This window comes from Marmota flaviventris, chromosome 16 (assembly GCF_047511675.1).
Source record: "Marmota flaviventris isolate mMarFla1 chromosome 16, mMarFla1.hap1, whole genome shotgun sequence".
In the NCBI taxonomy this organism is placed as follows: Eukaryota; Metazoa; Chordata; class Mammalia; order Rodentia; family Sciuridae; genus Marmota; species Marmota flaviventris.
The window spans coordinates 68,816,459-68,832,874 of NC_092513.1; the positions used below are offsets into that span (position 1 = coordinate 68,816,459).

The 16,416-nt window shown below is 48.5% G+C and overlaps 1 protein-coding gene across 4 annotated transcripts in view; it reads left to right on the forward strand.

Moving 5' to 3' along the window:
• Ldlrad4 (low density lipoprotein receptor class A domain containing 4) overlaps positions 1 to 16,416 on the forward strand; it is a 366,677-nt gene that overhangs the window by 169,810 nt on the left and 180,451 nt on the right. For all 4 annotated transcript variants that reach the window (XM_071602501.1, XM_071602502.1, XM_027920672.3 and 1 more), the window contains one exon: positions 14,141 to 14,281. In XM_071602501.1, coding sequence (XP_071458602.1) covers positions 14,141 to 14,281 — 141 coding nt within the window. The remainder of the gene's footprint in view (positions 1 to 14,140; positions 14,282 to 16,416) is intronic.

Below are 16,416 nucleotides of genomic sequence, written 5' to 3' on the forward strand. Positions count from 1 at the left end.
TAGAGAGAGAGGCCTGGACCCTGTGGCCAACTTTTGTTATATCCACTGATGCTGGAAGGCACCTCAGTACCTGATGTCCCCAGTGCACCAGGAACTCACTGCAGCCGGGTGGGATCCTCGGTCAGCAGGACACCCTCATCTGAGAAGCCTCCCAGGTGCAGCGGTGAGATGGGGGACTTCCTCGGTGCCCTTCACACTCGACAGAGAAAAGCACACCCCTGTTATTGAGTAAAAGAAGCACAAACATGTCTGGGTCCAGCACCACAGACTGACCCTTAGGTCTCTGTGAGGGGAGGAGGAACCGCAGGATGGAATCCAGGAAACCAGGTTGGAACCTCGCTGTGCTGGGCGTCCACGCAGCTGAGGCTTCTCTTGACTCATTTCCAGATCCCTGGTGTCCTGGTGAGCCACGCAGCTTCTGTGATGGAAAGAGCGTGTGCTCTCCAGTAACCAGAGGTCAAAGGCGATAGAGAGGGCATGTGCTCTGGGGTGTGGGCTGCGCTGGTCAGTGATGGCCCGTAGCCCTGGTGGCGTCCAGAACCCTTTGCTTCATGTCATTAATATTGCCATCATCCCAGTGAGTCACGGCTTCTATAGGATTCTGAAGTTGTTTAGCTTTGGGGAGGGGGAGTTTCTGCTTCTAAAGAGACCTGGGAAAAACCCCACTCATTGCCTCCCCATTGGGCTGTGATTTCAGCCTTTTCCGCGAACCAGTAGGACGCGACCCTGAGTGTGGCCGCCATCCTTCATCTGCACTTGGACTTCCCACAGAGGTCCCAGGCGGCTGCTCCCCGTGCGTGCCCCGGGGATTCAGGGAAAGTCCAGTTCACGCGGTTCCTGCTCAGGTGCCCTTCATTTCACAGAGAACACGCATGCATTGACATCTGAGAATCCCTGGGTATAATCTGTGTGTACTTTTCACTTTGTGCAAAACACACGTATGCTTACATTTTCTGTTAGTGTTTGGTTGGCTCCTAATTTGTCCCTGCAGTGGCAAGGGGGAGGATATTCTAGTTTGTACAACTTACGCAGCTTTTATAGCCTCAATTAACAAAGGCAAACAGGCCGTCTGGTGCAATACGGAACCAGCGGTGTGGACCACGTGTGGCATGGTCTTTAGCTTGTGCGTCTGTGTGGACCTCTGTGGTAAAGGCACAGATATCAGGTGCAAGCAAAAAGACAAAGCTCCATCCTGAAGTGCTTGGACTTCTCTCCCCGCCTAATGCTTTTGGTTCAATTTACATCAAAGCAGTTATTAATAAGCTACTCTGCTAGACAGTGAGGACGCGAAGATTATGACGTGTTCTGGGCTCAAGAGCCCTCGCCACCCGGCTCGACAGACAAATAAAGTAACGGTAGCCTGGTGATAGGCGGTACAGCGGGGGATGCTCGGGTTGCCATGGGAATAGAGAAGCAGTTGTACTGAATTCTGGCTGAAGATGGGAATGTGGGGAAAGCGTCATAGTGGTGGTGTAAAATTCCCCGTGTTCAGGACAACTTTCTTCCTGGTGATTAGAGACAGCAAACAAAAAAGAAGTTAATTGTACGATTTAGTGCCAGGTGGGAACTGCTACAGGAAGAAATAAAGCGAGGAACACAGACCCAGACGTGGAGGGGGAGAGGGTTACCTTTCTAAATAGAATAATTTGTTATATAAATATAGGGAAAAGTCACTTTGATTTGTATTTTTAATGAATCCTAATGTGCATTTTAGGTCTCAGATTCTATGCTACATTTGTCTCATTTATGCCATTTTTATTGATTTTTCATGAATTTTTTTCACAGAAATGTTATTTATAAAGTTGTCCAGATGGCCATGAAATATGATTGAAACTCTGTCCATCAGGGCAGCCCCTCCCTCCAGTAAGCGTGGCAGGTTAAAGTTGGAGAGGAGGAAGCCAGAAACCTCAGAGCCCCATTCAAAGGTGTGACCGGACCAGTTCCTTCTCTCTTTATGGAGGACTGAGCAAGTTCGCATGGGCTGTTTGCAGGGGTGAGGCTGGAGTGAGGGTGGGCGTGAGTGTTCTGCTCAGGCACGGCTGACGTGGGCATATGCACGTCACTCTTGCCCTGGCCTCCTGTGGGGAGTCCCTGGCACTCCCGGATGGCTCCTGGGCTGTCCACTGCTGCCGGGCAGATGAAGCCTTGCTGGAAGGCACCCGTGGAGTTTGGAGTCTGTTTGTCAGAGGCAGGGGGTGGGGGTAGAAGGGAAGGCCAGGGGACGGTCAGATTGAGTACAGCTGTGATGGGAAGCGAGACTCCAAGAGGGCCAGACGGTGGAGCACAGTGACCCAGTGGGAAGAGATCTGGCCAGTAAGACCAGAGTCACAGGACACACAGAGCTCTGGTGCTGGTCTTTAGGTCACCCTGGACAATGGAGGGAGCTCCCAGCCGGATGTGCTGGGGTGGGAGGGGGTGGGGAATTGAGCAGACAGACAGGTCCACTGTCAGCTTGGGGAGGTAAGAGTTGTCAGTGTCCCATTATCACCAGCTGGCCGGGCTGGCCATGTGAGCTGGGTTCAAAGGTGGCTGGCTGTATCAATAACTCAGAAAACAGCGAAGAAACCACGCAGCACTTGAATATAAGTTTCTCAGGCAGAATGGCTCAGCTCGGCTTGGTGATGCCAGGGGTCAGCTCCCGCTCTGGAAGGAGCAAGAGAGCGAGCACACCCCACATCTACTTATTGGGGGAAAGACATTTGAGAAAGTTCCACCCCAATAAGTCAAGGGATTGGGTCTCAGGGGGTTGCCCATCCCCATTGGGTAACACCCAGGTAGGGCTAGACGCAGGCTCCGTTGCCCAGCCAGGTTGAAGGCCTCTTGCCCTGCACAGCTTTCGAGTGCGTGCCAGACCCCCCCGCCCCCGGCACGGCTCAAGGCCGGGGAGAGCAAGCTCAGCCCAGGGGCAACGGGTGCTCCCCACATTCCATTGAGGAGATGGTTTTAAGACCCTGGTCCTGGCTGTTGGTAAAATCAGGTCTCTTTGGTCTGTTGAAATATTCTCTTTGGTTATTGGGGAAGTAGGCAAAGGAACTCAGGAAAGCCTGAAGTGGTCCTTGGTTCTGTGTAGAGGTTTTGTGTACCTGAAAGGGGGATGAATGTTCAGGGCAAAATATATTTTGTCCTTTTTAAAAAATATATTCTTTCAGTTGTATATGGACACAATACCTTTGTTTTGTTTATTTTATATGTGGTGCTGAGGATGGAACCCAGGGCCTCACGTGTGCCAGGCAAGCGCTCTGCCACTGAGCCCCAGCCCCAGCCCTATATTTTCTCTCTGTGAATCCAGGAATTCTAGCCCGACATAGGCATTTGGAAATAAGTGATCAGTCCCTAAAGCAGCTGGAATTGGAATACAAGGTTAGGGGTCCCCACATCTGTCCTGCCCAAGGCCACACGGTTTTAGGTTAGTGTGGAGCTGGGCCTTCTGAGGGGCTGCAGTCAGGCCCACCTGCTTCTCCCTCTGAAGTGTGGCATGGGACAGAACACATGGCTGTGGCTTTCCCCCAACGTGGGTCCCTGGCCTCAAAGTCAGTTGGTTGTGGAAACTGAAGACCATGCTGTGAGGTGCCCATGGGGGACAGTTCAGCTCACCAACAGGCTCTCCGTGTTTGGGGTAGGTGGTGTTGCCCTGCAGTAGAACACCTGCTGTCCTCTTGAAGAGGGCAGAGATGCCCTCTCAGAGTCCCAGTGTGGTGGCCAGAGGACCCCGAGCACAGTGTTGTAGAGCTGGTGCCTCAGTGAGGCAGCATTTTGATTCTGTGGAGGTCTCAGAAGGAACATGTTTTCAAAACAGGAAATCCCATCAAGGATGGGTGACAGGTAGGAAACGGGCAGGTGGGAGCTCAGGGCCCACCCCCCAGTTCCTGGTGCTGGCAGCTGGGGGGAGCTGCTGGCTGTCCGCTGAACTCTTGAGCCGCCCAGCGCTGCAGCCAGACAGCAGGTTCTCCCCATAGCACAGGGCCGCAGGCTGCGAGGACAGAGTACTGAGACTTAGGAACTCAGCCAGATATCTGGAAGGGACAGATGGGAAGGACTAAATATTTATGACACTGAGGACTAGAGAGGAAACAGTTCCGTATATGAAGACCGTAGGCAATTAAGAAAAAAATAAAACACTATTTGTCCAATATTTTTAACTAGCTCTTTGCCTTAAAAATCTTGTTTTGATTTGCTAATAGTTTATTTTCGCTTTATTTCCTTTCTTAGTCTCCTTCCTAACCTCATTTTCTGTAAGCATATTTATGTATGTGATAGATAGGCCAACAGACAGACAGACCCATAGTAAAGATATTTGCTCAGTTAAAGAACGTTTTCTTCTTGCAAAGGGACACCAGTAGCTAACTCCTATAATAACCTCACAATAGGCTTTTACTTTGTCATTGACTTATTTAACATGTATTCATCCAATGCTTATTATGTATACCAGGCCAGAGTCTGGGAATACATCATTAACACCAGGCAGACAAAAGTCCCTGCCCTCATGTAGTTTAAGTTCTAATGGAGGGGAAAAAATGATAAGCAACATTAGGTATGTGTTTAAAGTTAGATGGAAATAAGAGTAATCGAGAAATACAGCAGGAACAGAGGCTAGGAAGGGCCACCTGCCTGGGCGTATAGCAGGACTTCTGAGCCAGGGAGCAGGTGAATAGGTGTCCTGGGGCAGAGAGTGCCAGTCAGGGGAGGAGCGAGCTGGAAGGCAGGACCCTAAGGCTGAGGGGCCCTGCAGGTGAAAGGCAGAGGGAAGCTGACCCTTACAGATCACGAGGTCCCGTCCACACTCAGTGCAGAATTTGGAGTGGAGGGGAGAGCTGATCTGGTTTCCATTTCAGCGGGAACGTTCTGACTGCTATCTTGACCAGACTCTGGTGAAAGGGAGAAGAAGGGTGACTAGTCAGAGACCCCTGAAATCAGATGGCTGGCCGTGGACTAGGATTCCTGTAGTGAAATGGTGAGAGGGGCCAGTTTCCAGATGCATTTGGAAGGTGGAGCCAACAGAATTTTTTTAGTGGTTTGGAGTGTAAGAGAAAGGGTTAAAGATAGCTCCAGTGACTTCTCTGTTCTCAGATGCTGTTTCTGAGATAGAGAAGACCAATAGTGGGGCAAATTTGGGTGGGGAAAATGCGGTATTTGTGTTTGGGTTTTTTTGGGTTGTTATTTTGTTTTTGGTACCTGGGACTGAACCCAGGGGCATTTAACCACTGAGCCACATATATCCCCTGCCCTTTTAAAATATTTTATTTAGACACAGGTTCTTGCTAAGTTGCTTAGGGCTTTGCTAAATTGCTGAGGCTGGCTTTGAACTTGGGATCCTCCTGCCTTAGCCTCCCGAGCTGCTGGGATGACAGGCGTGCACCACCTCACCCAGCTCGAGGTTTTGGTTTTGGATATGGAAGTTGAGCTGGCTGTTAGGTGTTCCCCATGGAGGTGCTGAGCAGGTGTTTGGAAGACTCTGGTGCCTAGGAGAGCTGGAGAGGTCCAGTGTAAATGTGGAGGTAGGGGACAGCCAGCTGCTAAATCACAGGAATGAGGACATGCAGACAAGAAAAAGAGGACCTAGGGTGAGCCTGGGTGCTCCCGAGGTGAGAGGGCAGGAGAGGAGAGGGGCTGAGAGGGAGGGCACCCAGCAGAGGGGCTCAGACCCAGGGAGAAGTGGGGAGTGACAGCTGCGTCAACTGTAATCTGGGGAAAGAGGCCTTCATGGACCACAGCGGTGTTATCGCAGACGTTGTTGATGCAGTGATGGGGCCAGAGCCCCACTGGAGTTTGTTTAGTGGAGAATTAGAACTTAGAAACAGAGAGTAAAGATATTCTGTTTGAGGTTCTGAGCCTTAGGAATGGAGAAATGGGGCCCGGGGCCAAGGGCAGTTTTTTAGATGGGAAAACCATAGCATGTTTGTGTGCCAAAGAGAAGGACCCATGGAGATGGCATTGATATTGATATTGCTCATATGTGTCAAAATGCCCAGAGTTCAGGAATCAGTTTGTAAAATCACTTGGAATTTGGATGACCTTTAGAGCAAATAAAAGCAGGCAACGGGGGCCGGGGAGGAACTCAGTGGCAGGGCTCTTGCCTAGCATGCTGGAGGCCCTGGGTTCAATTCCCAGGACTGCAAAAAGTGAAAACGAACACACAAACCTGAAAGCACTTAAAGAAAATGAAGCTGTAAAACAGCTTTCAGAGGTCTTTTTTTTTTTAGCAGATGTCTTTTACTTCCCCTAGGAAGTATTAAAAACCGCTTATTTAATGCAAGCACCTCACTGTACCAATAAGGATCTAGAGATTAGGATTCTTGCCTGAGGAGAAGCCAAATATTTAACATAGCTGGAAAGCAGCCCATTTCCTGGGTCTGGGATGGCTGTCTGTCTGCTGTCCCTCGGTGCCTGAGGCCCAGAGCAGAGCAGGACTTAGTAATTGAGGCCTGCACCGACCGACTAGGGAAAGAGCCCAAACTTTGCTGGGTTGAAGAGCAATGCCCTTCCCTCCATGGTCCTTGCCTTGGGGTGCAGGTCTCTGCTATAAACACCTGTGCGCCTCTTCATGGGTCCACCAATTGGTGTGGTGGTCCCCATACACACCTCCAATGCGTGTGGAAAGGACATCTGTTAGGGGACAACTCAGAGCTCTCATTGGGCTTTCTCATTTATGCCTGTGTCCTCTGCAGAGCAAACCCGTGAGGGGGTTATGCAAGGTTGATCTGATGAATACGTACTCAGCACTTTGCTTCCAGTTCCTGTTACATCCAAACACATTCATATGTGACCTGGAGATTGAGAGCACCAAAGGTCCTCAGTGGGCAGTGTCAGCCTGCAAGAATCCAAGGCAGCACACCCAGGAAACGGCTCCTGCCCTGTTTGTTATACAGACCAGAGTGCTGGCTACATGGGTGGTTTTTTGTTTTACTTTTGCATCGTTTGGAGATTGAACCCAGGGCCTCACACAGGGCAGGCAAGTCCTCCCTCTGAGGCACAGGCCGGCTACACAAGTGTTTGTCCTTTGCACACATGCACTGAGCTGTACTTTCCCATGCTCGTGCATGCTCATGTGCTTGCTTATGTTGTATGCTATTTGTTTAAATGTCAGGGTGTATCCATCCTTGATCATGAAGTCTTTTAGTGCCTCTTGTCCAGCAGCCTGCAGGCCCCACAGGCCTGTCCTGGCTGCCTTGAGGCCCCCTTAGGCAATGTCCTTGCAAGTTGGATCCCTAGCACTCCCCGCTGGAAGAGGTGCTCAGGGCCTCAAATGAAGGAGAAGTAACTGAAACAGCCTTTATCCTCGCAGGACTGGGGTAAGGGGCTGGGGTTTCTGTTTGGATGATGCCACAGGAAGTTAGGCACTTTATTAGTATCTTTAAAATTATATTGATGGATTTAGAATTCTACAAACATCTGGTATTCACAGGAATTCCATTCCTTAAAGTGTTTTTTAAAATTTTTTGTAGTTATATAAGACTATACATAAAATTCATAAGATATTTCCAAGTTTTCAGGACCCCAGCACCCAGAGACAGCCACTGATTACATGTCGGCCCCATGATTTCAGACTGTTTCCCGTGTGTCCTGTAGGTATCAACATGCCTTTTTGTTCCTCAAAGAGTCTTCAAGTTGATTGTTACCTATTTTCTCTTGTGCTGTGTACTGTTCAGAGTAAGAAGTTAATGAGAAAACCTCCTCAGATTTTATATACAGAAAACTGAACTCATTCATTCGTTGGGTTTTAAATATGGGGAGAAAATGGTGTTTCCTGCTGCTTTGAATCCTAATGGACTTTCACTGGCTTTTAAAAAGACCAATGGCACTGGGCACAGTGGACCTGTGATCCTAGCAATTGGGGAGGATGAGGCAGGAAGATTGCAAGTGTGAGGACATCTTCGGCAACTTAGCGAGACCCTAAAAATCACGGAGGGGTGTGGTAGGGATAGCTCAGAGGTAGAATGCTCCTGGGTTCAATCCCCCACATCACAACAAAAGGAAAAGAGAAAAGTTGGAATCTCTGATGGAGAGTTGGGCAAGTTTCTCAAGCTGCTCTGAAGGGTAACTGCAGGATGAGAACCCCGAGGGCACTTTGGCCTGTTGAGAGCACATTGTGCGTTTTTCACTTGCAGTTGTGAGATTTTTGAGAAGCATCAAGATAATCCTTTTGGGCCCAGAATGGGACTGACAGTCTATATCATAAAATAGATTCAGTTTGAAAAAATTCTCATTTCTGCCTTGGGTGGGAGGCTCTTCCGGGTGCATCCCATGCCCTTTTGTCCCGTTAGGTTTGTCTTTCTGAGGGGCAGCGATGGTTCGACGTACACCACTCAATAGAAGACACACATTAAGTGCTTGTGGGGTAACTCAATTGATTACACAGGATGTAAACCTTCAAATTAAATCCCCCTTGTTCTCAGTTTATGACCAGGAACATCGGCCTCGTCTTTGAGTGAGGTTAGAGCATCCTTAGCCAAGAGGCTGCCTTCACCTAGGCTGGACCGGGTGAGCGGGGGTGATGCCCGGGGACTGTGAGGTTCCAGTTCTCAGACAACTGGTGTAGGCAGCCGGCTGGATGTGGGGTCACCCAGGTTGCTCAGCACGTGCACCTTGCATTCAAAAACGTGATAGCAGAATGTGTGTGTGGACGGTCTTTATGATGCTCCTGTACTGACCAAAGCTGGCCTGGAGGAAGAATCACCTGAGCATCCATCCCTTCCTATGTGATTAGCTGAGTCCTGACTCTGCGCATGCTGTTCTTTTGTAGAAACCACTCCAATATTCCAACGGCACTGGAGGCCCATGCAGGGAGCACGGAGCGGGAGCCCTCTTCCCTCTGTGATGAAATCAGCATCTGAGACAGCCTCTCCTTGTTGCACAGAGGGACAGGTCCTCTATGCTGTGGGCGCAGGAGAGGTCTGCTCCTGTTTAACTGGGATGCCCACTGCTCCGGGCCAGCAAGGGCTCCTGACCAGGCCTCGGGTTTTCTTGTGGCAGCCAGGCCCGTTTGGTAGGAGTACCGCTTAGTGACCAGTCACTAGAGCCATCTTCAGTCACAGTGTTTTTTTCTTCCCTTTTTCCTGCATTTCTTGGTTCGTGTGTGTGTGTGTGTGTGTGTGTGTGTGTGTTTCCTTCATTGTTTTTCAAATTTATTGAACTTTATTTTTGCTATGGGAAATCGTGTACCTTGTAGAGCAGTGGGTGGTATGGATTTTTATATAAATCAATAACAATATTGTTGTCCTCTTTATACATGGGTGATGACAGAATGAGGAATGCCAATTTTAGAAAGAGGTTCTTTCCTCGCTTACCCCTACCCAGCGCCCCTGTGCTATTCACGGTGCCAGTGCTCTGGGAAGGCCCCCTTTGCAGAGAACGTCTCAGATTCAAATGTCAGACGCGACGGAGCCAGAATCACTGTCGGCTCCCAGGTTTAAGAATGGTAGAAGTGTGAACTAAATGAGTCACTGTTGCTGTATGAATTTTAGCAGAAATAACTAACAGACTACTTTGCCAATTCACAAAAAAGGCTGACTTTACAGCTGAGATGTGATGGTGCGTATAGGTCCGTATTTTGTGACTGAGATTGTATCTGTGAAAGCTACGGCTTTAGAAGAATTCAGGAAAAATGGAGCACAACTTTTTTGTTGTTTTGTTATTATTATTATTTTTTTGCCTTTGATTTCATAGAATGTTGACTCCACCAAGTGGATTAGATTTAGTCTCTATGAGGTGAATTTGTTCTGCAAGCCAAGATTAAACATTTATCTTCAAATCCTAAGATTAGGTTTAGAATATTCGGATTGTTCATCTACTGGTCCTCAGGAATTTTAAAAATAGAGCACTAGGATATTCCACTTCTGTCCTGGTTTCAAGACTCATAGAATTCCTTGTTTCTTCAAGAGTAACACAATTTTAGGAAACCTTCTTAATTGTTCTTTCCCATTCTCTTGAATTGTTCTTTCCCAGGGCTTGCCTCACATGGTTAATATTAGTTTGTGCATGATCAGAAGGACATTCAGGACAAGCAGACTTTTCTCTCAATTTGATGGAAATCTTGGGTTCTCTGTCCCTGACAGGGAATCTGGTTTCCACGTGGGGTGGGTCAGCGGTTCTGAGATGTGTTTCTGCATCTGTGAGATGGGGGGTGGACCAGCAGACCTCTGGGGCCCTCTCGGCTCTGATCCTGAGGCCCTCTGAGGTAGTTCCAAGACTCTGAAAGATTCTTCAGAAGCTGTGTGTTGAAATGTACCGAAGGTAAAGAAGACCCCAGATTTGGAGAGAATTCTGTTTTAACTAGGAGAACATGCAGTGACTCTCAAATCTGTTGTCGATTCTGGCAGTTTTTATAAGAAGTCAAATAGGAAATTATGGCAGAAAGCAATGTTGTTTTCTTCTTTCACTAATTCCTGGCTATTTTTTTTTTTAAAGAAGGAGAACTTTTTAAACATTGAAAATGGTTTTAGTAAGCTTATGGTTTCTGAAGGAAACTCTGGTTCCTGAGTTGCTCATTCTGTATTCTGTTCCAATGCTGTGCTTCTGATGTCACCCTAACTTTGTCCCCCAGGGTTTCTTGTGAGTAACAATCCTTAGTATCCCTCAATGTCTGGATCGGTGGAAGTACTCAGTAGGTTCCATAAGGAATGGACAAACTATTATAAAAATATCTTCTTTGTTTTCCTATCTTCTTTTTCTGACTTGTGTTTTACTCTGTCGAGGAGGGTTGCTGTTCTGGTGTGTCAAAATGTGGTGTAGGGGTCAAACTGCATTGACACCAACTTCTGAAGTATTTTGTTGACAGAACAGAGCCACAGCAACCAGGCCCTCTCCCCTCAATACCTGCCTATATTTTAAGAGGTTGGGTTTTAGTTTTACTTTTTTATAAATTAGCAATATCAACTGATCATTCTATTAAAATATGATTAGCTAAAGAAGGGACTTTATAAATGAGTTGCCACCTTCTTGGTGGTCAGAGGTTCTCAGTCTTGGCTGCCCATAGGAACCCACCTCAGGAGTTCTAGAAAGCTCTGCTGCCCAGGCTGCCCCTGGGCCAGTGAGAACAGAGGCCTGGCTAGCACTGGGCATGGGTCATACTAAAGGAGGCCCTGGCAATGCCCTGGCAGCTCAGGGAAGAGCCTTTCTTTGTAGGGTTATTAACTTGCTGGAAATATCACAATAACCTACTTATTAGAGGACCTGAATGCACTGGGCTTTAGGGTAGCAAAGTTGGTGGAGATGGCCTTCGTGAGTCAGGGTCAAATTGGAAACCCGCCTCTACCAACACCAGTTTTTTAAAATTATTACTATTGATTCATAATAGTCATACAAACCATTAGGATTTATTTTGTTAACACGTGTTTTGTTAATGTGGACAGCTGCTTTACCATGGTCTGCAATTTCAGTTCCATTCCAACTTTTGCATTCATCTTTAACACGTAATAGCCTCATCACGATTTCTAGTATTTTCTATGTCAAATCAAGAAGCTTAATATATCCAGATTTCCAACCCAGTCAGTCTGATTCAGCTGGCCATGTGATGGAAAGACGTTTCAGTTTGATGTCGGGCTCATGACTCACCTTTGAGAAGATTTAGTTTTTGTGAATTTGAAAGTTAATGGGTTGATGTGGGTATTGCTGTTATCCAAGAAGGGAGAGTGAACGTGACTCAAGCCTTTCTGAGCGACGTTCCCCCTCCTTAAGGAATCAGGCTGTCTGAGCCCTTCACTGTGTACCGTGTCTGTGGTGAGTCTCCCACATTTGTGAAATGTTGGGAAACTAAGGCAGCATGGTGGGGTGGGGCAGAAGGGAGTAGGGTGGGAATAGCAATATCGGCCCTAAGTACTTCATGGGGTTCTTATGAGACTCAGATAACTCACAAAGACATGGTTCACCGAGTCCCCATCTCAGGCTGGGTGGCAGATATGAAGGTGGCCTGGGAAGGAGCTAGCAGATGAATTAGTCACTGTTCACATTTACAAACAGTGCACAGTGCAGACTCTTTCAACTCTGCATTTCCAGGTCTCAGGACCTAGCATATGACACAGAAGGGGCTAAAGTATCAATTTTGTGAATGAATCAATCACATAATTCATTTCCTCAGAAACATGTTAGTCTGGACTTGTCTTCCTTGGAACAAGTTGAAATGAGTGTAGTGTGGAAACAGGTTCACTTCCCTATTGGTTTAAAATTCCACGTGACCTTGAACGTGGTGATCTGGCCTCTGCTCCTTTCAGACCACAGAGATGGTCATTTAAAATTCCACGTGACCTTGAACGTGGTAGTCTGGCCTCTGCTCCTTTTAGACCACAGACATGGTCAACATCTGAGTTAGAGTTTAATTCGTTCGTGTTGGTATACCCCGTTTTCCCAGTCATCATTTAGCAATGCTGAGAGTACCTATCTTGGGCTAATGCCCTCTTCATGTTTGGTATTAATCTGAAGTCCAGTATTTCTTTTGGAAAGGAAGATAAAATTCTTTCCCGGACATTTGTTTCTTCCCCCATTAAGTTAAAAAAGATCACTTCATCAGTGTGATTCTGAGCAGCTGGGTTGTACCTGTCTAGCTCATGGGGCAGTCAATTTGGCTTGAGTACACTTTCACCACGGGACCTGTCACTCAGCACTGTCTTCTGGCCTGCGTGGTGCAGCCAGCCATGAACCTGTGGATGGGCGTTTGGGCTGCGTTCATCTGTTATTCTAAATGAGGTTGGAGCTCTGCATGGTCTCTTTTTCTGCATTCTTTCAGAATGTGAGCAAATGGCAGGTTTTAATTACCCCTCTCGTGCATGTTCCCAGAAACACAGTGAAGACCTGAGTTCTGTCTCTTAGGACAGGTGAGGGGCTGTCCTCTTTGCTGGCTGCAGTTAGCCCCTTGGGGATAAATAGACTCGGCTGGCGCAGCCCCACACGTGCTCAGCAGGGCTGGGAGAGGCCTGGCCATGCTGATGCCCAGTCTCTTATTGGAATAATGGAATGTTAGAGTTGAAATGACCTTGGACTTGGTCCAGATTTGCTGCCCTTAAACCAGACAGAGAAAACCAAGGCCTGGGGAGCTGAAGTGGTTGTGACAGTTGGTGTCAGCGGGGGACCCAGGGCTCTCACTGAGGTTCTTTCTATCAGCATCTATGGCGGGATGTCCTGTGTGATTCCCGCCAACCCCTGTGGGTACTCCCAGGAGAAAATTCCCAGTCAGATGCAAGGTGATTTGCAGCACGGGATCCACGTGGATGTTTATGTGACCGATTGTATATCATGCTGTAATTTCCTCTGTCCTTAATTGCTCTAGGTGACAGTAATGTGCTGGGCTTGCAAATTTATTTTAAAGTCTTGCTAACGTGAATTCCATCTTAAAATATTGATTTGTACAGATTTCAGAGGTCTGAACCCCAAGCCTAGCACATGCTAGGAAAGAACTCTCCCACTAAGCTACATCCTCCACGCTTTTCGTTTTATTTTGAGACAGGGTTTTGCTAAGTCGCCCTGGCTGACCTTGAACTGACCTCAGCCTCCCTAGTGGCTGGGATTACAGGTATATACCATCATACCTGCTTCATACTATTTTTATAATTCATCAACGTGGCTCTTGACACAGATGCTTCTGAGGTAGCAGAGAGCACATATAATTTGCCTGTGTTTCACATCATAAAACCAATGCTACCTCTGCTGCTAGTAAAGCTGATTTTGCTTGGCATGAGATGCATGTACACCAGAGAGGTTTCAATATTTTGCCCAGACTTTCACCACAAGAAAATGGCAGTTTGGAAATAAAATTCATGGGCCCCCTTTAGTTAAATAGGAACTTCTGAGTTCTGCTGGAGACCCTGCCACTGCTGGGGGGCTTCCCCCATCCTTGAAAGTATGGAAAATTGATTGACAAGGGTGTTTTCAAGTGGAACCACAGAACCCATTTGCAGGCAGAGCAGGTTGTAGAGAGGGAGGGCGTCCATGTGCTGCTCAGGTTTGTGTAGTGCCACGGGCAGCTCAGAGCTCCTGTGCCGTGTGTGTGGGGGGTGCCCGACCCTGTGTGTTTTACCTCCTTACCTGGAGGTGAGGTGCCTTCCCTAAGTTCAGTGTCCTGGGACATCCAGATGGAGAGCCCAATGGCAATAGCAGCTCAAGAGCACCTAGCTTGTACTGATTCTTCATGCTTTCTTTTGTACTTTTTCAGACTGCAAATTCACCTGCACCAGCGGTAAATGCTTATATCTTGGTTCGCTGGTCTGTAACCAACAGAACGACTGTGGGGACAACAGTGATGAAGAAAACTGTCTGCTGGTGACCGAGCATCCACCTCCGGGCATCTTCAACTGTAAGTAACCCTACTCACCTTAGTGCCGTGGTGTCTGGTTGTGGTTTTGAAGTGGACAGGAGGTGGGGTCACTGGGGAATGAAAGGGATACTGATTTTCTGGCTAAGGAAAGAGGCTTGTGTTTTCCCAAAGGAAATGTGTTCTTTCTGTTAAGAGAGAGAGAGGGCTGAAGACCCAGCCTGTTCCCAGAAGTGGTTGGTGGCGCTGTGCTTGGGAACGGATCTTGGTAGCTCCTGGGAGAAGCGCTGACCCATCCCTCGGAGTCACGTGTTGGCTGAGTGTTCTTCATGTTGGTGTTAAGAGATTTTTATTTAGAACACATCACTTCAGAAGCAATTTTAAATAAGGCAAGAAGGCCACGCAGAGGGTCTGTAACGAATCAAGAAAGTAGAAAAACGGACACGAGACTCTTCAAGGCTGCGTTCACGTGTGTTTGCTGTGTTTCGCCTTCGCACAGGAGAGGCCCCAAGGCGGAGGCTGTGAGCATTTCTTGAGCTTGAAAAGGTGAAATTGGAGTTTAAATTCATCGATTTCTGATCTCTTTTAGGATGGGGAAGGGGCCAGAATGCAGTTAAGCCCTACTGTTTCTCTCTGAGGAAAAGGAGCTTGGCTCCCTACGTGTCCTTGGGTTGTCTGAGAACCTCAGGTTGGGAGAACTGCCCCTCCTGTGCTTTGGATAAGTGTCCCCGAGGCCCAGGCGTGGTCTCTAGTGTGGTGCTCCTGGGAGGCGGGGGACCTCTAAGAGGAGGGGCCTCGTGAGTGGTCCTCCAGTCCTGGCAGTGTGGCTCCACCCTGTGGACCCACCATGATGCGCTGCCTCACTGCTGGCCCCAAAGCAAGGGCCCCAGCCAGCCATGGACTGAACTTCTGAAGATGTGGGCACGCCCTTCCTTTCTTTGCAGGTGGCTCATGTCATGTATTTGTAACAGCAATGGCACGCGGACTAGCCCAGCCCCTTGGTGGGGTCTCACTGAGATCACTTCAGGGTGCTTTTAGCTACTCACCCTAGTTCTACTGGCATTATTTGGAGGAGTTATATTTAAAATTTTGTGTTGGGGAAATTCGACTACATAAATATCAATGCTACAAATGTGAGAAGAGTGGGTGAGGATATAAGAAAAGAAACCAGTTACTCTCTTCCTACTGTCACCTTGTGTTGGGAGAAAGCTGTGTGTACCCCAATATAAAAAGGTCTGTGCTAGTAGACTTTAAGTCTGCTGCTTATGCTTGCTCAATTCAAGAGCTGGAGTGTACCATTTTCTCAAGACTCTCCATGGTGTCCATTTGCCAGTTCTCACACCGAGTGCTCACCAAGTCCCCTCTGCACACCGCCAGGTCAGCTCTCCAAGCCTAGGATTGACTGTGTGCTTTCTTGGCATCGGGTTAGGTTCTCCTCAGGGTGTTTGGTTCCGAAGCCTTTGCATGACCCAGCTGGCCTCCCTCACGGGCCTGTGGCCTCGGGCTCTCTCCGGGTCTGGCTGGCCTTGGTGCACTTGCTGGGTGGTGTCCTGCTGAGAGAACGGGAACCAACACAGGGAGGGACCTGGGAGGACTGTCACAGGGCATAGAAGTGGGGCTGGGAGCAGGGTGGAGTATCCCCTGAGGGTTGGAAGGTGCTTGCAGGAAGGCCAAGAGCATGGGAGGACCTTCTTCTTATCATGGGAAGACGCTCATGAGCCCACAACCCAACAGGACAGTTGGGGACGTGCTTGCTCCAGGCTAGACCCCGGGACCTCCCAGCAGTTAGACAGGTTATGCTGTCTCTTGTGCCCTGTCCCCTACTCTGCACAGTGGGGCCACAAGCATGGTGGTTGTGGGCACTGCATGGGACAAGGCACATGAAACACGCAGAACAGGCCTTGAAGGGCTGAGCAGTTGAGGTGGGTCAGCTGGGCTCCACAGGCGTCTTACAGAAGAGCAACGTAGAAGTGCTTTCTTATTTTATTTTCTCCAGGCCTGAGTGACAAGGGTCATGAGCGTGATAAAGTGTGAGGGGCATCACCGCCATGTGGGGCAGGCCTTCCTTCCATAGCCGAGGTTCTGTGTGAATGAAGGCAGAGGGTGGTGGGCTTGGCCTGGGCCCTGGAGCTGCCCACCATCCCTGTCTCAGATGCTCTCCTTCACTTCCGGTCCTT